At 39.3% G+C, this 26525-nt stretch overlaps 1 protein-coding gene across 1 annotated transcript; it reads left to right on the top strand.

Moving 5' to 3' along the window:
• Positions 1 to 211: 211 nt before the first annotated feature.
• On the top strand, positions 212 to 24091 carry snrpg (small nuclear ribonucleoprotein polypeptide G). The gene is made up of 4 exons (XM_035379701.1): positions 212 to 363; positions 667 to 689; positions 12105 to 12229; positions 23729 to 24091. Exons 1-4 carry the CDS (start codon positions 332 to 334, stop codon positions 23777 to 23779), a joined length of 231 nt encoding a protein of 76 aa, XP_035235592.1. The 5' UTR covers positions 212 to 331; the 3' UTR covers positions 23780 to 24091.
• Positions 24092 to 26525: the final 2434 nt, after the last annotated feature.

The following is a 26525-nucleotide window of genomic DNA, read 5'->3' as shown; positions in this document are numbered from 1 at the left end:
TGCCCATCCAAAACTAATTTTTCCATCCTCCCCTTCTAAGTGGACGGAGTTGACGCAACTCTCTCTTCCTATGGCTCTGGATCCGTCCCAATTTTACGGCGCAACGTAACCCGGAAGGGAATAGGGGGGATGAAATGTGGAACGGTCGTAACCATAGACATGTGGTAGTAATTCGCATAGACATATGTCTATGGTAATTCGCCATTTAAAAAAAGAAGGCGGCGAATTAGGAGGTAGTTGTTCCGGGTTATTCAGTTGTGCCAGTCGCATGGTCAGTGTGATATCAAACCTGTAGCAAGTGTTACCTCCAAAAAAAAAAAAGCAAAGTAAAATGAGTAAAGCACACCCTCCAGAGCTAAAGAAGTGAGTATTTGTTTTTCATTGCAGCAAGATAGTCCATTCTATATTTTTCAACTTAACCTAGTGTTAACTAGGACAACGTGCTTGTTCCGTAGCCTTGATAACGTTCGTGAGATTCATATTGATTTTGGCCATGTTTAGCTATAGTCTAGGTAGCAACCAACTAAATAATTACTGATCGCTGGCATATTATAAGACACTATTAGCTACTTAAATCACTAATGAGTTCAGGGTATTGTGTTGTGGTGGGCTAGCTGGCATATTTTGATGTTTTCAATGTTCTGAATTCATACGTTTTCTTTTTAGATTCATGGATAAGAAGCTTTCGCGTAAGTACCTGAATAACATATCGATAGCTACCACACACCCGTTCAATGTGTCCAACAACGTTAGCTTCTGTAATATAACCCACGCGGCAAAATGAGTACATTTTCTCTCATTTCTCCTCAAATGTTGATTACTTGTAATGCCTTTCCTGGTCTTTAGGACAACTTATAATGCTCACAATGGACACGACTTTCAAAATCATGAAGTCGCTGTACTACTCAGATTACAAAGCCCACAAATTAAGCCGCGTTTCCACCGCAGGAACTAGGGTCTAAATTAGTTCCGGGGGCTTTATTTACCCAAAAAAGTTCCTGCTCGGGGGGTAGTACTTTCCAAAAGTACCGGAACCTTTGGGGTGGGGCGCAAGCGCTGAAAATTTCTGATTGGTCGACTACTTTCAGTGTTTTATTTCAACCGCCATGTTTAAAAATCAGCCGCAAACCAATTTATTTTCATAATAACTTCAAATCAAACTCTGAGCCGCGTTTCCACCGCAGGAACTATACCCCGGAACTAGGAACCTTTTGAGGAACTCACTGCGTTTCCACCGCAGGAACTAGGGTCTAATGTAGTTCCTGGGGCTTTATTTTACCCCCCAAAAGATTCCTGCTCGGGGGGGGGGTAGTACTTTCCGAAAGTACAGGAACCTTTTGGGTGAGCTTGCAGCGCTGAACATTTCTGATTGGTCGAGTACTCGCAGCATTTGTGTTGTATTTATTTTCCGCCATTACCCGCCATGTTTGAAAATATGAAGCGGCAAACCAATTAATTTCATAATAACTTCAAATCAAACTTGTATGTTATGCGGCGCAGTAGCCTAGTTTTGGTTATAGCCTGCCAACGTCTTGGAATTATAACGTGTGCTCTTCTGTTCTTTTCTTGCTTTAGTATTCGTTTATAAAATGCTAAGCATTCGTGCTGGGACAGCATATTACGTAGGCCTACCAAAACATTCAAACGGATTAATCGGTTGCTGAATATTTTCTTCCGGATTTTCTTTGTTAGCCCGTTGTAATTGACCTCAAAACGTTTGATACAGTTATGTGAGGTATGCGGTAGTTCTGCGTAATTCACATTGGTGATAGCCTACAGTAAAGCAAATTGGAAATCACCTTCCGCACTTTGTCAGGGTAAAATAGCAGGTTAATTCTAGTAATCGTCCCTTTAGCTTTTTCAGACTGCCGGTAATTTTACTCTGCCATTCTTCAATTCCACAAAAAGACCAGAAGACTATGGACTAATTCATGGTGCATGGTTCGCATCTGGAGGGCACACTTCGCTGCTCGGCTACCAGTAACTTCGAAGGAAAGCAAACTGTGGCTGTACCACTACTAATTTAAATTTTCACGCAAGTCCGAGTTTTCGTTCTATTCTTGTCATTTTGCGATTAGCCTATATGGAATTGACGATGAGAAAGTAATCAAACGGCAAATTGTTGTGTGCATGTTTTCTGCTGTTGTTGCCAGTTATATTGGAAATGTGAATGCATTCTGTCGCCTCGGATGTCAAGACATGAAAGTGAATGTTCGCATAAAAACATAATGAATGTGTTTGAGAGGATATATAAAACAGTTACAATCTGACTATTGGCCTGTTGTATCCTATTTGTTGCATAACAACGATCCAAGTTCAACTACCAACGACAGTTTTGCTTGACAACGGTAAAATATGCCCAAACGGCTGCAGAAGAATATTTCAATTCCAGGTGATTAAATCGATAAAAATCAATACATACAAAAGTAACCATATACAGTCATTGTTGGTAGCCCGTTGTATATAAGTGGAATAAAACCCCACCGGACTGTCCCGGTTATTAGAAAATAATGTAGGCTACTTCGGTGGTAGTATGGGGTTACAGAAGAAATCATAGGACAGATGGACCGACGACAACGTCGCTTTTTTCGGTATGTCAGTGGGCTAATTTGCCCTAATCTTTGCGGACTTTAGACCGCGGTGGAAACGCAGACAACCAAGGGCTGAAGGAACCTTTTAGTTCCTTGAAAAGTAGTTCCTGGGACTAAAAGTTCCGGGTAATTTTGGTGGAAACGCGGCTTTAGATTGTGCAAAGCGGATAGGAGCGCACACCAGGCTCACTGCACTGTCCTTCCCTTGTAATATATGCTGTGGCTCACAAACGGAGGTTCCTCCATCCTCATTGGATTTCTTGCAGAGTTTCGTACTCTTTTTGGTTGTTGGGACTACATGCGATGCTCGCTTTCTGGCACTGTGAAAACTGCTGAGTTTACTTGAAACAGAAAGGGTCTGTCTTCGGTGGGGGGAAACGGATGAAGTCTGTCTATTTCCTTTGTTTTTACTGTGGAACCCTGAAATCACGATTCATTAAAGTTATCAGCGTTTTTGGATTTATTGTTAGTGCAACCAACTACACAGCAACTCTTCGGCATAGCATTATTAATTTAAACCGGTTTGTTTAAAGTAGAAGTTTTTAGAACATGTTTCAACTTCCTCTTTCTACGCTGTTGCCGTATATGTGGGACGCGGTATTGTTTTCCCCCAAAAGGGGCGTGGTGATGAGAGCCTACTCTGGATGACGTATTGCCGGTCTGATGTATTGCATGAATCGGGCAGCGATTGACGGCACTCTGATCCAATGGCGTTGGGCGTTATCAGATTGACAGTACTCTGCCCAATTGCGTTGGGGGGGCACCAGGGGGGCCAATCATATTTTGGGGGGGGTTCCACCCCTTTACCTTAAATCGGTTGCGTTATATGATTGGATGGTTTCGCGGTCTTCCTTGTTTGCAAAGGCTATAATTTGCTTCTAAAAGTGAGATATGGCTCAAGAGAATTTAACAAAGGTGGTGATGTGAAATTATTATTTTTGAATTATTTTTATTTTGTTAACTTCACATGTCTTTTAAGACTAATATGGAAAGATCAGATCACGCATTTTATTTTCTCCTCAAAATTTAATCGTCTTCAACATTGCGTGTGTATGAGAGGAAATAATGTACATCTGAAATGGTGGTGGATGTAATATCACTGTACCATATGCAAATAAAACTCCAAACTGTCTATGAACAAATAAAATCCTATTGAAAAATGGACATATTAAGAGCAATTTTCTCCTCAAATTTAAAGGTCTCAAATTTGACATTTAATTATGAGAGAAGGGGTCCTGAAACAGTACTGACCAGATTTAGGTTAAATATTCCTGAAGCGTTTTCAAATAATCCCACCCCAAATATGTAATCCAATGCAGGCTGAGTGGGGAAAAAAGCTACAATTTGGATTGGGAATATCTCCTGAAATTTAGAAGGTCTGAAAAGAATTTCTCTCAAAATGTAAAAGTTCAGAAACTTCTGACACTTGTTCCTGGCAGAAGGGGTCCTGGTCTACTCCTACCCCATTTTTAATAATCTTTAACTTTCCATGTGATCCAATAGATGCCAATTGAAAAATATGAAAATTTGGATAGGAATCTGGAGTTCAGGATGGGAGGTGAAGCTAGGACCGGGGTGAGACTGACAGCTGGTGCGGTTTCTTCAGTGCGCACAGTGGTTTCGTCAGGCCCACCATCAGCAGCAGATATCTGGTTCTGTCTTACTCCAGAAAACAATGTCAGCTAGGTCTATCAACAAACATATCGCTTAGCCATACCCAGTCCTCAATAATAATAGTATTTTCCAAGAAATTACGAAAAATCTTTGACAACGTTTTGTCAGGTGCAGCGTCTTTTACTGCTACCACAGAGTGAAACGCTATTCCAAAAGCAAAATTAGACATGTTATACATTGTTAGAAAGCTTAAGCCGCGTTTCCACCGAAATTACCCGGAACTTTCAGTCCCAGGAACTACCTTACCAGGAACTAAAGGTTCCTTCAGCCAATGGTTGTCTGCGTTTCCACCGGGGTCTAAAGTACCGCGAAGATTAGGCACATTAGCCCACTGACGTTGTCGTCGGTCCATCTGTCATATGAGTTCTTCTGTAACCCCATACTACCACCGAAGTAGCCTACATTATTTTCTAATAACCGGGACAGCCCTGAGGGGTTTATTCCACTTATATACAACGGGTTACCAACAATGACTATATATGGTTACTTTTGTATTTATTGATTTTCATATATCCTCTCAACACATTCATTAACAGCAGAAAACATGCACACGTTGTAAACAATTGGCTGTTTTATTACTTTCTCGTCGTCAATTCCATATAGGCTAATCGCAAAATGACAAGAATAAAAACGACGAAAACTCGGACTTGCGTGAAAATGTAAATTAGTAGTGGTACAGCCACCGTTTGCTTTCCTTCGAAGTTACTGCTAGCCGAGCAGCGAAGTGTGCCCTCCAGATGCGAACCATGCACCATAAATGAGTCCATAGTCTTCCTGGTCTTTTCGTGGAATTGAAAAATGGCAGTAAAAATTGAGTAAAATTACGTATCAAACGTTTTGAGTCAATTACAACGGGCTAACAAAGAAAATCCGGAAGAAAATATTCAGCAACCGAATTAATCCGTTTGAATGTTTTGGTAGCCTACGTAATATGCTGTCCCAGCACGAATGCTTAGCATTTTATAAACGAATACTAAAGCAAGAAAGAACAGAAGAGCACACGTTATAATTCCAAGACGTTGATAGGCTATAACCAAAAGTTGGCTACTGCGCCGCATAACATACAAGTTTGATTTGAAGTTATTATGAAAATAAATTGGTTTGCCGCTGCATATTTTCAAACATGGCGGGTAATGGCGGAAAATAAATACAACACAAACGCTACGAGTACTCGACCAATCAGAAATGTTCAGCGCTGCAAGCTCCACCCAAAAGTTCCTGTACTTTCGGAAAGTACTACCCCAGAGCAGGAACGTTTTGGGGGGTAAAACAAAGCCCCAGAACTAAATTTAGGACCCTAGTTCCTGCGGTGGAAACGCACTGAGTTCCTCAAAGGTTCCTAGTTCCGGGTATAGTTTCCTGCGGTGGAAACGCGGCTTTATACTCTCACCTACTGAATAAATGAATTGTCAGTCAAGCCAGACTGTACTAAAAGGGCTATTACACACAGCTATTTAGAAGGTACCCAGGCATCACAAATGCTTGTATATTTCACAACGGATTGTCCAAGACAATATATGACCACTCAGTCTCGAAAGGGACATCTCTACACGTAAAACCAACGGTAAGGTTGTAATATTTATTCCATATTTAGTCGCAGATATTGGCAGTGGAATGACACTATAATTTTGAAAAATTACTCTTGTTTATTTCAGTGTTCAGTGAGCAACATTTTCACAGCTGTACTGGCATACCTTTGGCTATTGTTAGCTTTATCTTTTTGTCTTCGACGGAATACGATTTTTTAGTGTAAAAGAATGTTTTCATGCATGTCCAGACACATTATTGTCCATTGTGTCATGCATGGGGGATGTATTACAGATGAGACTGCAGGGAGTGGGTGCTTGCTGAATGCACCACCAGCGAGACAATGGTGCGCTGCGAAACTCCGTATTTGGCATAGTTGTCCTGATCATCTATAATAAAGCTCAGGGTTTCCGCCAGTGTATTGCAAGCCCGGCGGCCCGCCGAGGCCTAAGTTGACCCCCCGCTGGGCCTAAGCATCGGGGAATTAAAAAAAAAAATTATGTATTTTAATATTTTTTAAACTTACAGTTACAGTGGGGCGGCTCGGTTGGAAAGCACGCCCAAGCAACATCTGTTGGTTTAAAAAACGTGAACGCATATTAAATATGTCCGTTCTGTATTTTTGGAGAAATATGCGTTTTAAATTTATCGTCCTATTTTCAGCCGGTTGAGAATGTTATCAACTTAGTGCTTCACAAGTACAGTAACCACTCCCCTTTCCACGCCCCGTAAAGAAATCTGACTGGACACACCGTCCTGCTACAAGTGAAGTTTAGGTAGCAAACAACAAGGCTGAATCCTTCTGACGTAATTTAGGCCTACATAGAAACTATATGCTCAGATCGCCTAGTTTCACTCACTGCCAACAGGAATCGATAACATTTCAGAAAATATGTAACTTTAAAAGGTTTAATTCCATCATCTACTGGGACTTGTGCCCTTATATTGAGGGTGTGAAGAAAATTTTGGTGCCGCTGACTATAATCAAATGTTTTTCAGATTTACCGTTCGATTGAGCAAGTATCATTCCAAGTACATTTTTATGGGTTAGTGCTGTCCGATTGTGCTAGCTACTTTACATTAACCTTGTACGGCGATCAGTAAAGGCCAACCGCACAGCACCACTTAATTATTGTCACTTCTATCACCACTGTAATGAACTAAATAAAGGCGACAAACTACCTTTTCTGTGAGAAATGTATTGTCGAGCTCACGCGCATACACTGCTGGCGACATTCTAAAACTACGTTTTGCCATCCCTACAGTCAGTCGGATTATATTATATTAATACGGTTATATTAATTTATAGCTAGCTAACGTTAGCTAGCTATGTAGTTTGCTTTCATAAAGACATTACAGTTGTGGTTTTATCTTAACTTGGCTAGCTAGCAAAAATTATTATTGGATATCAGTCAACGTCCTAGCTGTCGATACTTGATATACTAAGTTAGCTAGCTTGTGAAAATTCAGTCTCCCAAGATGAGCGCGTATCATGGAAGTAGCTATGGTAACGGGGCACGGTCTGTCAATCATAGCTAACTGACAGTTCTCATTACCATGCCCAGACAGTTTGGGTGAACTTTTATAGTGGGAAATTTAGGCTTAGAAAAATATGTTTTAAAATACATTTAAATGACTGAATAATAAAAAAAATTATGCACATTTGTTTTGTTGTTGCCTAAAGACAACTGGCAAGTGTCACATTCAACCACCATGTTACTCCTTTAAGCAGTGTTTAGGTAACGTTAAACTAACTGCAATGAATCTGATGTTCGATACATTGTAACATTACATGACTTATTAATCGCAGATGAGACTGCAGGGAGGGCGGTGAGTGTTAAATGAAGGACCAGAGCGACAGTGGTGGCGCCGAGAAACATGGTATTCAGCATAGTTGTCGTGTATCGTCTACTAATGAAACTAAAACAACGTGTTTCTGTTTTTAACTCATACTTTGGTTGCAGTAGCACTGAATATCTGAGTTTAGTAATCTCGGCACGCTGGCGTGTCGACCACTAGGGGCTTTGCGCTAAGAGGTTAAATTAGGGTACATTATCTGCGTCCGTTCCGCTAGAGTAGGCTATCAGATTACATAAAGATTCAAATTAATTAGAACTAATTCCATCTTAATTGGAATTCGTTCAAATGTCATTTTGGGGAAAAAGTGACAGCCCTATTAGCAGTCTCTTCCTCATCACCATCACCTCCAGTATTTGGCTGTCTGAAAAAACTGTCTAAGGTTTTTTGGCTTTTACTTTTCCTCCTTGACATTATCTCTAAATGTCACAAAGGAAGCAGCCTATCTGTGTTACTGACTGTTTGGCTAGCTAACTAAGTTAGCTAAATGACCACGTTGTCATGCACATCAGTGTCAACAAGCTAACGTTATTAATAAACAAGTGAAGTTGTTATTTCTATGGCGATTAATAAGTCATGTAATGTTACAATGTATCGAACGTTACATTCATGCTACTAGTTTAATGTTACCTACACACTGCTTAAGTTAATATAAAAAGAATGTACTTACCAACGAGTTGAAGTGATAACACAGTTTGTAACTAGGTTAGTTAGCCTAATAAGAAATGGACGCTTGCTAGGTAACTTTAGCTTGTGCTAGTTGGAAGCGTCAAGTGTTGAACGTCACTACGCACAATGAAGGTAAAGAACACTGATCTCAGACCTGCTGTTTTCCTATAGTGCGTTCACTTTTTAACCGACAGATGTCACTGGTGAGCTTTCCAGCCGAGCCGCCCCACTGTAACTGTAGTTTAAAAACATCTTAAAAATACATTAAAAAAAAAAAAAGATTCCCCGATGCTTAGGCCCGGCGGGGGGTCAACTTAGGCCCGGTGGGCTGCCGGGCTTGCAATACACTGGCGGAAACCCTGAGGCTCTGGAAAAAGTTCAGAGAAGAGCAACCAAATTCATTCCAGGTATGTAAGATAAAAGCTATGTGGAAAGAATCAAGATGCTTCAAGCTTAGTAAAAGGAGACTCAGGGATGATTTGATTGAGGTTTTTAAATTCATAAAGGGTATCAACAAAAGGAACTACAAGAGATTCTTCAGGTTGAGTTCTGTTTGTAAAACAAGGGAACATAAATGGAAATGAGCAAAAAGTAAATTCCATACAGACATGAGGAAAAAAATTTCACGCAGTGTAGTCAATGTGTGGAATAGCCTGCAGGTCATGTAGTAGAGGCAGTAACTCGATGGATTTTTAAGACTAGGTTTGATAGTGTTAGATACTATCTAGTCTGTAGGTAATCAGAGCACTAATTTAGTCTGGAAAATGGCAAGCATTGTTGGGCTGAATGGTCTGTTCTCATCCTTATGTAATGTTATATCAACGATAACATTTTCCCATCATTATAAAGTCTTAATGCTTAGTTTGTGTCAGTACACAGTCAGTGTCAGATATGACACATGTTGCACACCCACAAAACCAACATACAATGGCTTGGATGAACACTCTGTTCTGATTGGCTGGAACTTGTGTATTATTTCTCCATATACATTTGACTATGGAGTAGCTCCTGCAAAAGTTCAATCACTGTTCTAAATGAATGTGCATCAGTCTGACTCTATAAATGAAGTGGAGCTTTGTAAGAGCAAGCAAACCAATAGTGGTAATGTCATAGCTTGATGTCCATGAGTGACTGTATAGAGAGTAGCTAGTCTAGTTATAGCTTGACTATAAGTTTATGGTTTTTAGCCACTTTTTAAAATATATTTCAACTGTTGGCTATCTAGCTATCTGTAATAACTGTGCTGTGAGGCCATTTTGACCTAAAACCTGACCTGGAAACGCGGCTTATGTGTTCTGGGATAATTCTGGTATGAGGAACCTGCTAATGGTGAGACCAGCAGCTGAGAAGACACTCTTAGATGGCACCTATAGCCGCGTTTCCACCGCAGGAACTATACCCCGGAACTAGGAACCTTTTGAGGAACTCAGTGCGTTTCCACCGCAGGAACTAGGGTCTAAATTTAGTTCTGGGGGCTTCGTTTTACCCCCCAAAAGGTTCCTGCTCGGGGGGTAGTACTTTCCGAAAGTACAGGAACCTTTTGGGTGGAGCTTGCAGCGCTGAACATTTCTGATTGGTCGAGTACTCGTAGCATTTGTGTTGTATTTATTTTCCGCCATGTTTGAAAATATGCAGCGGCAAACCAATTTATTTTCATAATAACTTCAAATCAAACTTGTATGTTATGCGGCGCAGTAGCCTAGTTTTGGTTATAGCCTGCCAACGTCTTGGAATTATAACGTGTGCTCTTCTGTTCTTTTCTTGCTTTAGTATTCGTTTTATAAAATGCTAAGCATTCGTGCTGGGACAGCATATTACGTAGGCTACCAAAACATTCAAACGGATTAATTCGGTTGCTGAATATTTTCTGTCCGGATTTTCTTTGTTAGCCCGTTGTAATTGACTCAAAACGTTTGATACAGTTATGTGAGGTATGCGGTAGTTCTGCATAATTAACATTGGTGATACAGTACAAGCAAACTGGAAATCACCTTCCGCACTTTTTATCCGGGTAAAATAACAGGTTAATTCTAGTAATCTTCCCTTTAGCTTTTTCAGACTGCCGTAATTTTACTCAATTTTACTGCCATTTTTCAATTCCACGAAAAGACCAGGAAGACTCATTTATGGTGCATGGTTCGCATCTGGAGGGCACACTTCGCTGCTCGGCTAGCAGTAACTTCGAAGGAAAACAAACGGTGGCTGTACCACTACTAATTTAAATTATCACGCAAGTCCGAGTTTTCGTTCTATTCTTGTCATTTTGCGGTTAGCCTATATAGAATTGACGATGAGAAAATCAAACAGCAAATTGTTTACAACGTGTGCATGTTTTCTGCTGTTGTTGCCAGTTATATTGGAAATGTGAATGCATTCTGTCGCTTCGGATGTCAAGACATGAAAGCGAATGTTCGCATAAAAAACATAATGAATGTGTTTGAGAGGATATATAAAACAGTTACAATCTGACTATTGGTCTGTTATATCCTATTTGTTGCATAACGGTCCAAGTTCAACTACCAACAACAGTTTTGCTTGACAACGGTAAAATATGCCCAAACGGCTGCAGAAGAATATTTCAATTCCATGTGATTAAATCGATAAAAATCAATAAATACAAAAGTAACCATATATAGTCATTGTTGGTAACCCGTTGTATATAAGTGGAATAAACCCCTCCGTGCTGTCCCGGTTATTAGAAAATAATGTAGGCTACTTCGGTGGTAGTATGGGGTTACAGAAGAAATCATATGACAGATGGACCGACGACAACGCCGCTTTTTCATACGTCAGTGGGCTAATTTGCCTAATCTTCGCGGGACTTCAGACCCCGGTGGAAACGCAGACAACCATTGGCTGAAGGAACCTTTTAGTTCCTGGTAAAGTAGTTCCTGGGACTGAAAGTTCCGAGTAATTTTGGTGGAAACGCGGCTTATGTTCTAGGAATGGACAAATAGCATTTTGCTGCCATTCGAGGGAACCCTGACTTGTTATTGACTTTCCACCAGTCGAGGGGATTTGTGTCTGACGGTGAAATGTCATTCTAATCTATAATCTAATCCCTGGCGTTGGATTATTTATTGAAATGGTATGTTGAAATTTAACTGTTTAAGCTCTGATTTTTATTAATTTTGCTCTCAAAAAGGAAAATATATTGCAATCCCAAACTTTGCTTGAAGTGAAATTGTCTAATAAAAAAATAAAATACACAAGAACACTGTCACAGGCAAACACAAATAGAATAAAGGTTCTCAAAGCTCATCTGTCACTAACGTTCTATAGCCTAATAATTTTCAGGGATGCACAGTAATATTGGTGAGTGTTGGTACCTCAAAGGGATAATTCTCCGCCTGGAGTTTAAGTCTGCATGTTTTTATTGGCCTTGACATTTTTTATGTGCAACGAAGAATATTTGAGGTATTTACAGAGAGTTTCATAAAGCATTGGTCATGGGCCTGTGGTTTAGAGCAAAAAATATATATACTTCATTCTAATAGTTGCATTAAGTGTATGAAAGCGTTTTTGCTATTATGATATGTTTCTTTTAAATCGGTGAAAGGCATTTATCAATATCAGCAATACATTGAATTCCTTTGCCCTTGAGGACTATCAAAGTGCCCTATTTGGGACCGACAGCCACACATTGTTCCAAACAACCATTTTATGAGGGATTGTGTGTGCCAGCATGAACTGTTCGGTGTAATTAGTCTTTACATGTCTTAACCTATTTTCCACCCCCCCCCCCCCCCCCCCCCCCCCCCCCCCTCCAAATTTTGATCCCTCCAGTGAAACTGAATGGTGGTCGCCATGTGCAGGGAATCTTGCGTGGCTTTGACCCTTTCATGAACCTGGTTATGGATGACTGTCTGGAGATGGCCTCTGGAGGGCAACAGAATTCTATCGGCATGGTGGTCAGTATTACTTTTTCTTCTCTTTTTCATTTGACAGCAGAACGAAACTTCTATTGGTCTGCTAAAAACTGGTCACTTTGGTTAACAAAACAAGTGTGCAGAAAACAAAAAAGGCAAGTAAAGGTGTAAAATTCTAAAGTGTATTCTATTGAGAGAGGAAGATAGACGCCTCTGCTGCCCAGCCCTACTTTCAAGTGGTGTATAAGCATTATCACACTTGAAGATCCCTGCTTCATGGTACATTCTTGTCCCAATACTGGTTTAATGGAAGGATCCAAATGGGTGAATGTATAAATAAAGAACCAACTATCTGAAGGGACAATGTAGACTTTTGTCAGGAATGATGCGCAACTCGTGCTCGTTGGATTTAATGCCAATTGTTGTAGAGAATGAGGATGCGAAGTTAGCCAAAGTGCATATGGGCATTGACAATTTACACAAAGAAATGGCAGAGATGTCTAATGATCATTTGAAATCCATTGTGGAAGGCTGTGATCAGAAGATCAGTGTCTACAGACTTGAACTGGAACAAAGGAAGATGAATAAATATCAACGTGATACCCGTGATAACTGGGATGATCGGGTGTATCCATGGCTTACGGGCAGTACCAAATCGAACACAGGATGTGTCAGACTGACCTCCTCCAGTGCGTCCACAGAGGCAGGGCTCCAGATTAACTTTTTACATTGGTTGCACTGGTGCGCCTAACATTTTAATTTAGGTGCACCCAAAAGTTTTCACCGCGCCTTTTGGTGCCGCAGTAATACATTTTAAGCGTTACCTTTTTTGTCAGTTCCCATACACATTGATAATTTCTTAACACAATTATGTAAATGATTGTAAACAGGAATAAAGATGCAGATAAATGTTTTTTCTTTATTTAAATCACAGCACAAACAATAAATCGCAATAACCTCAATTGTTTAAAAAATAAACTTAAAAAGTGCTGATGTTTAAAGTGCTTGACAAACTCAAATAAATAAATCAAACTCAAATAACTCAAACAAAAAAAAAAAGCGGTTTCACACACACACACACTAGTGATGTGCGGATTGGCTCTGACGTCATCCAAATCGCATCATCCACCCGCCACCCACCTGAATGAATTATTTTCTCCAATTTGGAGACCCACACCCCTACGATGGAGTATCGGGGCCACATTGAGGGGGGAAAAAATCAGAGATTTTGAGAATAAGGTCGTAATTTAATCAGAATAAAGTCATAATATTTCAAGAAAGTTGTAATATTATGAGAATAAAGTTGTAATTTTACGAGAAAAAATCATAATGGTACGAGAATAAAATCGTTTTTAGGAAAATATATAACCAGCAACCAACAAAACGGGCAAGAGGACAGTAATGGCAGCCTGAGCCTGCAATTTCCTCCAAGTCCATGTGGTCCCTTTTTCGGAATTGGAAAGTTTCTTGCACAATCTTTCCAAAATCCTGTTACTTATGATAACGTGGTGCTGATGTGCTAAAAGATTAAGTATCTTGTTATTTGTGAAACCTATACTAAAGCATAACTTCACAAGATGCTCCACGTTCCTCATTTTAACGCAGGCGGCAGGCTGCTCTTCTGATATTTCCCCACATAGCCTAAAATTACGACTTTATTCTCATAATATTACAACGTTATTCTCGTAATATTACTACCTTATTCTCGAAATCTGATTTTTTTTCCCCTCAATGTGGCCCTAATACCTGATCACACTTTACTGTTATTTCGCAGCTGTTGCATATGACATACCCAGCACTTGACTCGTCATGGTTAAGTATTTCACTAAATCGCTCCCACATGAACTTTTCTGCTCTTCCTTTTTTTTTTTTTTTTAATTCTAGAAATTCTAAAATGTTTAATTTTCTCTAAGACAAATGGATGCCGCAATTGGCGCAATGAGAGTCTAGTCTGCTAATTTGTGCCTGACGAAAAATGTAGCTTAAAATATGTTCACATTTTAGAGAATGTAATTAATATTTTCCTCATTTGATGTATTATTTCACAACCCATCCACTTTTAATCAGAATGTTAATTCTGTGCCCGGGGGTATAACTGCGATCCCCGCATCACTAATACACACATTCCATATTTTTCCCCACCCGCATTCCGCGAAAAAGAATATCACAGTCAGAGCCAATCAGAGGCGGAGTAGGGGCGGGTCTTCGCAGAATGCGGGTGGGGAAAAAAAAAACGCTACACACATGCACACAGAGACAGACCTGCTAAATGTCAGGCGCACCGGTGCGACCAATGAAAATATTTAGTCGCATTTGACAGATTTTTGGTCGCATGTGCGACCGAAATGGTCGCACTCTGGAGCCTTGCACAGGGGGCTTGAGCATGGACACAGAATTATCGACCACCCTTTTTTTTTTTTTTGTGACCAAAGAACCCTCTCTTGCACCGATCAACAAAAGGAGACAAAAGACAAGGAGGGGGAAGAAAAGGTGCAGCACTAGCAGACCATGGGACACCAACAACGTGATTAATATTTCTTACATTCAATTTAGTCCAGATCAGAATGGTGTGTTGTCACGTGGTCTCTCTTTTGTTTGCTGTAAGAAAGTAGATCCAGTTACTTCCAGGGTGGAACTGTTTTAAGTTTTATAGACTTGTCAAACTTAAAGCTTTTTAGCTGGACCGCAACAGCAAGGCCAGCCCTACAAACGCGAATGTCTGTGACTGAGTGATGCAGTTACACCATTGGTCGACCGGATCACGTGCGTTAGGTCCAGCCATATACTAGGTTTTAACCTGGTCTTGTTACCTGAGGGATTAAGTTAGAAACGCCACCTCCCATGAGACCACGAGTGAGCCACAGCTGCAGTTTTACCTTTAGGTAAAAAAACAATTCGAACCTTAAAGCACCTTTATTCCACAGGTGTAATGCATCGGTGGTCACCTTTTGCTGCCTTGTGGAGCAGGAGGTGATGGATTTATGTACTAAAAATAAGGAGAGATTGTATTCAAATTAGGGTTGGGTCGGTTTCCGGTTTTGCCGGTCCGGTCCGGTCCACGAGCTTAAACCGGTTCGATTTTATGCGAACCGACTGAACCGGCATTTGTCATTATTATGAGACGTTCTGGCAAATTTCAAAGTAGCCTACATCAGAAACCTGTGCCGACGGCGCTAAATCCAACTTGTATTTCATTAGTAATAAGAAATATGACAACATGATCAACAGCGGAGCCACTAGTGTCAGAGTGCAAAAAAAAAAAAGATTGACATGCCGTGCGCAATTTAGCGCCGAGGCCGGCAACAAGGAGATGAAATTTCAGTAGACCAATCAAATGTGGTTGGGGGGAAGACGATGCGCACGGTGTGTTGTTAACTAGAAAGTTCATGTGTTTTTTGGGGTGACGAGACGAGGCATGGCAGAGTTTTGTGTCAAAGAAAACGAAAACTGCGCCAATATGGCAACATTTTGGATTCGAAGACGAAAGAGGTGCTGCTACACATTCATGGGCTCTCATTATGTTCTGTCATGCCTATTTTGATCCGGGCTGCTAAAATGATCCGGGTGATGCAATTGCATTCTAAGACAGTTGTTATACCCATTGTACCGTACTTAGTTTCGTTGCAGCCATAGACTGTAGCGTCCGTTGCTAAGCCGATGCAGCCAGCCTTGCTACATTCTTTGGTGATAAAGATTCTAAGACAACTCAGCAATTTTTCTGGTTTAATGGGTTATTGTCCAGCCTGAAATGCGATTGTATTAGTAAATGGCTACACGTCATCTAACTTGCAAGTAGCTAGTTAGCTATCTCCCTGGATATGAATGAAATGTTTTAACAGAAAATAATAATAAATGCAATTTTATCCATGGAAATGGCTAAGCAAAAAGGCAAAATAAATGTTGTGGTCGCGATCGCCGTCGTAGACGTCAGAAGAAAATGTCACTGACACAAATTTTTTAATTTCGCTCTTTTTGTTGGTTTGGGCTGGAAACGAGCTGTAAGAGCGGAATAAGCCCCCGAAGTGAAGCACAACACTGCCTACAGATCGTAGATGAGATCGCTGTGAGGTTGATTTCCGGCATTTTAAGTACTGCACAGTGGTTTTAGAATGTCATTACCTCACCCGGGTCATTTTTGCAGCCGACAGTTCCACTCTGGAGCGGCTGAGTCACCTAGTGGTAAAATTCGGTATTACCGGTCCGGTCCGGTATTTGGCTTAATATCAAACTGGTTTGAAAATTTTTTCATCGGCCCAACCCTAAACCCTGGAATCCAAAAGACAAGCATTATTTAAGCTGTTGAACATGGATGATATAATTTGTCAGGCTGATAAAGGTGGGGCAATCGTGGTTCAGAATAAGGCAAGGAAATTGAGACAATTAAGAGAAAATACGGTTTATGTTCCTCTACATTCAGACCCTACCATATCATTTGGAGCCAAAATTAAAACTGTTCAAATGTGCCTTACAATCTGGCCAATAAATGATAATGAATATAAATAATTTCATAAATTCATGAATCAGCAGCATCCAATTTGCCTTATTTTATATTTCCTTCCCAAAATACATAAGGACTTAATGAATCTGTCTGATTGTCTCTGGAATTGGTTCTCTGAGAAAGGAATTGCATCCTCTGAAATAATTTTTGTTGTCATTGACGAATGATATATTGACCAAGAACTATTTTATTTTTCAAGATAGGTATTCTTTACAATGTCGAAGTACAGCCATGGGATCTCCTGTGGCTCGTTATTACACCAATTTGTTCGTGGGTAAAATTTGAGATTTCATTTACTCTAGCAATCCTTTCTCTCCATATATCAAAACATACTGGAGATACATTGATTACTTATTTTTCATTTGGAAAGGGGGTACTTGGTAAGGGAGTTTCATGAGTATTTGAACACCAGAAAAGAGTATCTTACATTTTTCATCGTAACCCAAAGTAAATTTATTTCCTTATTGGATGTTTTAGTTAGGAATGAAGGCAATGGATTGCAAACTATATTGTAAGAAAATGGATCGTAATTTTTACTTCACATTAGCTATCAACCTCCAGCCCTCAAAAATAGTTTAACCCCTCTGAGCACGTGGCAAATCTGGCCAATCCTTGTCCATTTAGGGGGTACCCCATTTAAAACATTATACCTCAGTAGCAGGTGGAAGAACCATACGCAGCCACAACACTAACCCCATTCTCCAAGATGACAATGCTCGCCCCCACAGAGCCAGGGTTATCACCGACTACCTCCAGAATGTGGGAGTAGAGAGAATGGAATGGCCTGCCAACAGCCCAGACCTCAACCCAGTTGAACACTTGTGGGATCAGCTCGGGCGTGCTGTACGTGCTAGAGTGACCAATGCAACCACGTTGGCTGACCTGCGACGAATCCTGGTTGAGGAATGGAATGCCATTCCACAGCAACGCGTGATCAGGCTGGTGACCAGCATGAGGAGGAGGTGCCAGGCTGTTGTGGCTGCGTATGATTCTTCCACCCGCTACTGAGGCTCCTGACTGTTTGTTCAATGAATAAAGCGTAAAATTACCAATATGTCTTGTTTGTTCCTTGTTACTGATAGAGAGTTCAATAATCCAATCCCCAAACAACTCAAAACAATAGTCAATACCAACAGGAGAATGCACTGTTTGACATTGGCAGGGAAATTTGCCACATTTCACTTGGGACCCCACCCACATAAATAGCTATGCTGCTCATCCGACAAATGCATGATCGTTACAAATGGGACATCATTGTAAAGGGAAATTAACAGGCTTTCCAATTATATGATACAATGCTAATAATACAGTGACAACAGATCTGATTGACCAAACACAAATTTCAAAACTTTTTTTGAGGAGTTTACTAAAGATCTATTAAGCAAAAACTAAGCAGTGTACCCAGTGTCTCCAAATCTGTCCAAAATGTATAAATTATGCATTGCTGTAAATCATAACAATCATGTATTTCACAACAAATCAAATGTTTTGACTCAAGAAATTCATTTTTGCATGATTTTCCTTTGGGAATTACAAGCTTTCCATCAGTACAGTGGTCTAAAATATCTAGGGGTCCAGAAACATCCAAAATCTCTCAAATGAATAAAATGCTTTTTGTCTATTATAAAGCATATATATGCGAAGGTTCAAGATGAAACCTTGATTATCGTATTTTAAAATAATGCAAGAAAATTATCACACAATGTGGTACAGTACCTAAATGTGTAATCATTACCTCTCGTATGTTTTTCTGTACTCTACCGTATGTAATGTATTGTATGGGGATGGGACGACATTAAAACAATATTCAATGGTCCACCACATTTTGGCATTGTTCAAAGCACACATCACATCCAGTACATGAACACAACACGCTACCAACAGAGCTTACCTTACATTGTGAAATATCCTCATCATAAAATTACACTAACCCACTCAATAAAAAAAATTACGTACATAACCAAAATATTTTGAGTAGTAACACTTGCCTATCGACAAATAAATCTTATCTGTGTTCAGTAGATAGACAGAGAATCAGTTTGTTGTTTCCTCTCCTGAAAACTGTCAGCTAGGTCTGTCAGCAAACATATGGCTTAGCTATGCTCAGAAGTCCTCAATACTAATAATGTCTTACAAAATTAGACTAAACTGATCAAAATCATTTTGCCTGGTGCAGTGTCATTTACTGCTAACACAGAGTGAATGTGTAAGGCAGCGATGATGATTTACAACTTTCAGTTAAGCAGGTTTATAAAATGCTATTCAAAAAGTAAAATTAGACATACATTGTTAGAAAGCTTATAAATTGTCAATCAAGCCAGACTGTACTAAAAATGGCGACAACGCCGTAAATTATACATGTGGTATTATGCACAGCTATTTTGAATGTACCCAGGCATCACAAATGCACGAAATATATTTCATAAACGGGTTGTCCAAGACAATATATGACCACTCGGTCTCAAAAGGGACATCTGTACGCGTAAAACCAATGGTTAGGTTATGTATTTATTCAATATTTAGTCCTAGATATTGACTGTAGAATGACATGGTATCATTTTTTAAAACTTTGTCCCGTTTATTTTGTTATTCAGTGAGCAGCATTTTCACTGCTGTATATCTTATGGCTATTATCGGGTTTATCTTACGATTTTTGATTGGCTTTTTTATTTATATTAGCTTCTCCACCGACCTAGCTTACGAAAGAGGACATGAAGAGACCATATGCGGAGTCACAAAACTAACGTAATGTGAAACCAATCAGTGAATACGTCATTAAGCCTGCCCACCCGAACGGTTCTGCTGCACTGAGCACGGTTGTCTAACCGTGCCGAAAATATCGTGCTGGGCACGGTTTGTAATCGTTCCGCGCCAAACCGTTTCCAGGTGTAAACACCATTGGAACCGTTCCTCTCCGTGATCAGAACCGTTACTTAAAAAAAGAGAAGAAAAAAAAAGAAACGGTTCGGTATTAGAATTTTCCGATGTTCGGTACTTTTAGGTCAAATGTAAAAGCCGCATTACTGATGAAAGGTTCACTTTGTCAGAATCTTCGCTAGATGGCAGTAGCAACTAAGGTAGCCAAGTCAGGTGACGTGCGCTTGTGTATTCAGCTCGTTGATACAGCGCAAGCTTCGACTCGGTACACTTCAGTAGCAATAGGTGTTCTAATTTGGAAATATTTTATTATAGGAAGATGCTGTATTGTTATTAAAATATGCTGTTTTTAGATATATTTAAAAGTGAAAGACCTGTTTAAAGATGATTTTGTTTACAATTGTTTAATTTTTGAAATATATTTTTCTTTTGTTTGGTGTTGTAACACTATAAGCCTATGCTTATTAATATTTTGAACAGGCTTCAACTTAAAGGTTGTTAATAAACAAGGTTGTCAATAAACTGTGAATTCGAAAATGAGGTCATCCCTTGTGGACATTACGTTTCTGATCTATTAAGGTAATTTCAGTATTGTTAGGTACCGAGTATCGAATCAGTATCTTAAGTTTCAAGTATCATTTCGGTATCGGTATCAAAGTCAAAATTTTGGTATCGTGACAACACTAGTCTGACTCCTTTTTTAGTTGCGTCATGAAAGTGCTGCAGCTCTACATACACGCCGGGCTATCTAAGTATTATGACATGCCATCTAAGTGTTACGACATAGTAAAGACCTTTACAGCAAGCAGCCAGGACACATCCATGGCGACGCAACTAAGTCATCCGACAGCGTCTTTTAGCACAAAATTGGCCATAAGTCATCAATATTTTATACAATCATCATGATATTCAGTAGATATGTTGGGTGAAGGTATATGATCATGAGGACAAAACCATTTTAAAATCTCTCCATAAGGGGCACGATAGTGCCAATGCTTGGACCCCTCCCATCGCCGCATGCGGCTTTGTTTGCATTATTTTTAAATCTGATAGCAATGTTTTATCTTAAACCTTCATAAGGGGCTCATTTATATGCTTTATAGTGAACAAAAAACATTTTATTCATTTTTGGAGAGACTTTGGATATGTTTCTGGACCCCTTGATATTTTAGACCACTGTACTGACAGAAAGCTTGTAATTCCCTCTTGAAAATGATGCAACAGTGAGTTTATTGAGTTAAAACAGTTGATTTGTAGTGAAATATATGAATATGTTGTGATTTGCTGCAATGCATAATTTAGACATTTTGGATAGATTTGGAGACCCTGGGCACACTGCTTAGTCTTTGCTTCATAATTCTATAGTAGTTCTACATATCCGCCCTTAGATTTTATGAACTTGTGGTCAAGAAGTTTTTGATCCAGCACATGGATAGTTTAACCTGCTGTATGCAATCTCTCAGTATTTCATTGCAAACTAAAAAAGTGCAAATTCATTTTTGATTTTTTGTCTAGACAATTACATTTGTGGCACCTTATTTCTTCCAAAATTATGAATATAAACCAATCTGCGTTAGTATTGTAAATTGTACAAATGTCTTGCTTCATTTAAGCCATTTTTTCAAGTCTCTGTGGTGTTCACATCTGGAGTTATAAAGCTTTAAATAGGGTACCCCCTAAATGGGCAAGGATTGGCATGTGCGCTAAGGGGTTAAGTAATTATTTGAAGTCATACTTATTTTATAAAGCCACCAAATTTTTTTGTCACATTCCCAATGGTGATTTTGGTAATTTGCATCAAAACATTTGGGAGTTATTAGCATCTTTGTGATAAGCCACGCCCATATACATTTTAATTGGCTTAAAATGCACATGGCCAACTTTATTTATTAGTGCTTTTTAGAAGACCTTCCGGTATACAAGCTGGTGAAAGATACCTGTTAATACATTTTAAAGGTTTTTCGACAAGTTCAAAATGGTGGACATTATGACTTAGAAAAGCATTTGCGTTGTCCTTGAGGAGAGACATCTTGTCTTGAGTGTTTTTTTTAATTGACTTCTTGCAGCCATTTTTGGAATATCAACTTGTGTGAACAAACTTATTGGAGTTGCATGTTGATATAAGTCATACGGCCTCACATTTATTTTTTAAAGGTTTTTCAAAAAAATGAAATGGCAAAAAATCCAATATCATGGACTTCAATGGTCTTTGAAGCAGATTTGTTTGGTATGAGCTCGGGAAACAGACAAAAAAAAGAATTTTGACAAACCAAATGTTTCAAAATGTCATGGCCCAATAAATGTCAATTTAATTTTCTTCCTTTAACATTAACATTATCATCTTGTCAATATGGGTAAGTTTTCTTCCCTGAGTTGCATGTCGGCCTTGGAATCACATGCCAAATTTTGTTGCTGTACAATGTTTGCTTATAGAGCAGAAAAATAAACAATAAAATAAATTTTTTTAATCAAAATCCGAACAATCCCAAATAGGGTTCCAGCATGTGCGGAACCTCAATTTTCTCTTAAACCCCCCCATAGTTAATTTCTTCTTGACCCCACCCACAACCTGCAGTGTTTTTTCCAATATCGGAACAGCAAAACTGCTGAATTTCTTGCAATGCTGCTACATTGTTTTTAAAGTTGTGCTTAGCGGCAGACGGGCCAATTGGGTCAGAATTACTTTGTTGAAGCAAATGAGTAAAGCTGTGGCCTATATTACCTTTCAAAACATTTATCCCTGACACTACTGTCAGCAGAACATTCATCTTTTGCCATATTCTTCACATTCAGGCATGAACCTAGTGTTAATGGTTGCACTCATTTACTTTAACTTAAGTCAGCTTGTCATACACTCCTAGGAAAAAAAATGGGCCAAGCCCAAAATGGCAAAATAATAAGCTTTTAATGGTCTTAACAACAAATCATTGGTCAGAAAATTAGCAAGAATTAAACAAATGCACTCCTGGGACCTCCTGTGCCACCATTTGATCGTTTTGCTGCAATGAAGTGTTTGGGGAAAAGCTAGAAACAGGGAAATTCACTTATACAGTAGACAAATTAACATAATATCAAATAAGAGTCATGTTTTTTATTTGGCTCCATATCATTTGCATGCCACGACTTCCTGATGTCTGTGACCTATCAACATCATCAGAGTCTGGATATCTTATTTTCAGGTTGTCCTACAAGCGATACAAAAAGTATTTGCATTTGAATGGATCTCTATGGGAATTGGGGGGTGGGACTAGATTCAGCTGTAAATTATGCTGATACAGTATGGAACGCATTTGTTGGCTAAAGGGCTAAGTCATCAAGGGTCCAAGGTATCAAATGAGCCTCAAACCACCAGATATGCAGTAGATACTACAAGCATTGTTTCTCCTGAATATTTTTTCCAGGAAAATTATTTAGTTAATTCATGGGGGCATTCTGAGAGTCTTTTTTTCTGTTTGGACATCGATGAATCAGCTGTAGTAAAGTTCCAAGAATCAGCTGTGTCTGCACATGCACCTTGCAAAACAATGCACTGCTTATGGAAGAAAATCCTGGGGGGAACACTGACTTTGATTACATACACAGTACAAATTTGAAAACTCCACACTCAGTGCCAAGGGGCCTAGACTGCTACAGGATCTACTGGATTCACTAAAAAGTAGTCCAAATGTGGGATGGAATTTGTTTTGCCCTTTTGTTAATAGTTGTAACATCCCAGAGACTATAACAGCTGGTGTGATAAGACATGTTGCATGTCTTCAACGGTTTTCCCAGTGATTATTCCTAACAGTGTAAATTCAGAGTAAGGTTCACTGTATATTTAGGCTCTGATGGGAAATGTATTTGCTGTTGTACATATTTTTTGGCCTTTTATTTTCTGTTGCTGTTTCCTTCTTGTTTGAGAGTGTCAACAGGGAGATTAACTTGGAGACCGAGTTGAGTGAGAGAGGATGAGCAGAATTTGTGCAACTGCTGCTTACCACAGAAAATTGAGTCCATGCAGTAAAGCACTCTGTTTTTCACAATAGATAACATGTACAATAAATGGTAATGTTATACTGTAGAACCCTAAAATATTGTGATATTTAAAAATCAAGTCACTGATTGCAACATTCTGCAAGCTGATATCTCCATTAACCTCATGTACTAATGTTTTTCTTTGTCTCTAGGTAATAAGGGGAAACAGCATCATCATGTTGGAGGCTCTAGAGAGAGTATGAAGGCAGTTTGGACCCATTGGGATCACTGTCCAAAAGGGGTGAACAGTGATCATACCCTGCTTTTTTCTCAGTTGTATAACTACTTTTTATAACTTGAAACCCATATAGAACACAAACTGTCACCTCTCTTTAATTATTGTTTGTTGCTTCAGAATCTTTTTATGAGCTAGGTACCACGCCTTGTGAATGATCAGTGGACTTTGATCATTTATCTTTTTCATATTTGCGAGAAACATGCAAGATGTGTTAAATAGTGGAAAAATGATTGGACAATTCTAATTATTTGCCTGTAATAAACTGGTATCTCTCTGGGGTGTCTTGTTTTTAGTCTTTAAAAATGGTACAAAATGTTAGTATTCTGCAGTATTGAGGTGTGTTTTTGGGATATGTAATTTAATAAGATAGGCCTTCTTGATCAGCTTTGCAGTAATGATATAGAAACTGGTCTTAAGGTAATGCACCATGACAAATCCTACTGATGAGATGGTAGCTTGTCTTAGCTCACTGTAGACAAGGATATCATGGTGTTTTGTTGTGGAAAATCAATACAGTTTATTAAACTAAGGAAGAGAGACTGAGACTGCTTCAAGCCTTTTATTATATCTGCAGATAGGAGACTGCAGATAGGAGTTCTTGCAGGAGCTCGGGAAGCAAAACTCAAATGTACTTTATGGGAGGAAGAAAATTGGAATGTGCTCAGTTTGAAAAAGACTTGGGTGTAATGGTTGATCAAAGTCTTTCTGGTTCTAGGCCCTGTGCTGTAGGCCAACAGGATGCTGGGATATATAGCCAGAAATATTGAGTATAAATCCAAAGAAGTTTTACTCATCTTATACAATGCATTTGCTAGACCACACTTGGGGTATTATGTGTAACAACTGGTGGCAGCTGTGCCTGGATGGGATCTGCAATATAAAGATGCATCTCATCTTTATATTTGTGCTTACCCTTGATTTTTTAAACATACCTATTCCCCTAATTTCATACTGGCTCTCTCAAATTTCAAACAACCTCTGAATACAGTTAGGAAGCAAATTATTTTGTGCTGGCATGAAGTTTGTCCTTGGTGATGAGGAGTGGGATGTGCTGGGGCTTAACATAAAAAAGTGTTTGCAACAGATCATACATAAAAAATACAAGCAGGCCGTCACATACACAGAGGCACAGTTTAGAACATACACAGTACATAATGCATATGCTAAAATTTTTCATTAACACCATTAAATCACAATTTCTATCACAACATTTTGAAGGAGTTAACCTCAATGTGTGGGTCAAATTATCACTAAAACACTAGCCTATACCTAGTCCCTGTACTTGGCTCAATATTCCATATTCCAAATTCCCAGGTTGTTGCTACAAATTAGAAATACGTCATTAGTTTACATACACAATAAAATGGTAAAATGCAAATGTAGAAATATGACCGGTGTAACGATGTTTAACTATACACTGGAACTTTGGCTCCCTGACCACAGGACTCTGCTGAGTCACGTTTATCATTAACTTTTTTTGGTCAACCAAATGCCTGCCCCCTTCCTCTTGTGACCCTACAATAAACTGTGTGATCAATTAAGCATCAACTTGGGGCAAGGAACACCCCATTTTTGGAGGAAAGGGGAGCCCAGTTTAATAAGCTTAAACATTAACGCAGTAATCAATGGTCTGTCTATCCGTGATTCATTGACTGCTCCAATAGCACAAGCCAGTCAGATGTTCATGTGGCCAAAATAATAAACCATAACATTACAGACATCACACATGGGGTTCTGTTGCGTCAGTGACTTTTGAGCATAAAACTCATCCAAGAACCTAACAACTTTGCTCTGAGGTAAGGCATTGCCTAACTGACCAGGCGCATCTCCTTAAGGACATTGCTGGACTTTGCTGTTCTTCCCAACTCACACCTCGCTGGAGACCTGGCTGAGCTGGCTTGCCACCGCTCGTGAAATAAACAAAGCCGGTTTGTTTCCCATCGACAGCTGTTTGTGGAACTCGTATCTACATACGGAGTAAAAGTATCTCCCTTGCGGCCGGGGCCCAAGTGGAAGATTTGTGCACATCCGTCATCTTGACTGGAACCCGTCACGCCCCTGACTTCACAAAAGTTTCTGCACACCTGCCACAGACCCTGGGATGAGCTGACTAAGCATCACCAGAATTAAGGACTGGCCTCCCTTATTGTCACCGTTAAGTATTGAAATGCATTTTAACACTGACATCAGATTATAGTATATCATAAAATTTGAAATACCTAATTAGGGTATTTTACTGCTGTTTGTTGTTGTGTTTTGTTTATTGTGCGTATGTCGATTGAGAATAGCAGATTCCCTGACCTTGTAGTTTACGTTGTTAAAACATTATTTTATGAGACTGATTTCACTAATTAACCACATAACAGAGTAGCATGTCACTAACCCATAACAAATTCACCCTTCGTTAAATGGTAGTACTGCCAACCTCTTATGTTTAGCTATTGCAAAATAATAATTTCCTCGTTAGAAGTGTATACTATTCATATTATACAAATTATTGTTTTCAATTAGCCTGTTTACTAATCTATTATCATAACCAATAAATGTATATCCTTTATTTCCAAACCGTTATCGTGTCAAATTCTGATTGGTTGTTGAAGCTCCATTCATCTGAATAAACCTCACTACACCTGATTAGATTAGGATTAGATCCTGTGCTACTATGGTGGGAAATCAACTAAATGCTGTTTCAATCAGAATGTCTGAGAAAG

Source organism: Anguilla anguilla, chromosome 10, assembly GCF_013347855.1.
Source record: "Anguilla anguilla isolate fAngAng1 chromosome 10, fAngAng1.pri, whole genome shotgun sequence".
Classification (NCBI taxonomy): domain Eukaryota; kingdom Metazoa; phylum Chordata; class Actinopteri; order Anguilliformes; family Anguillidae; genus Anguilla; species Anguilla anguilla.
The sequence above is the reverse complement of the archived record's forward strand: the minus strand, read 5'-3'. Positions and strand labels throughout refer to the sequence as shown.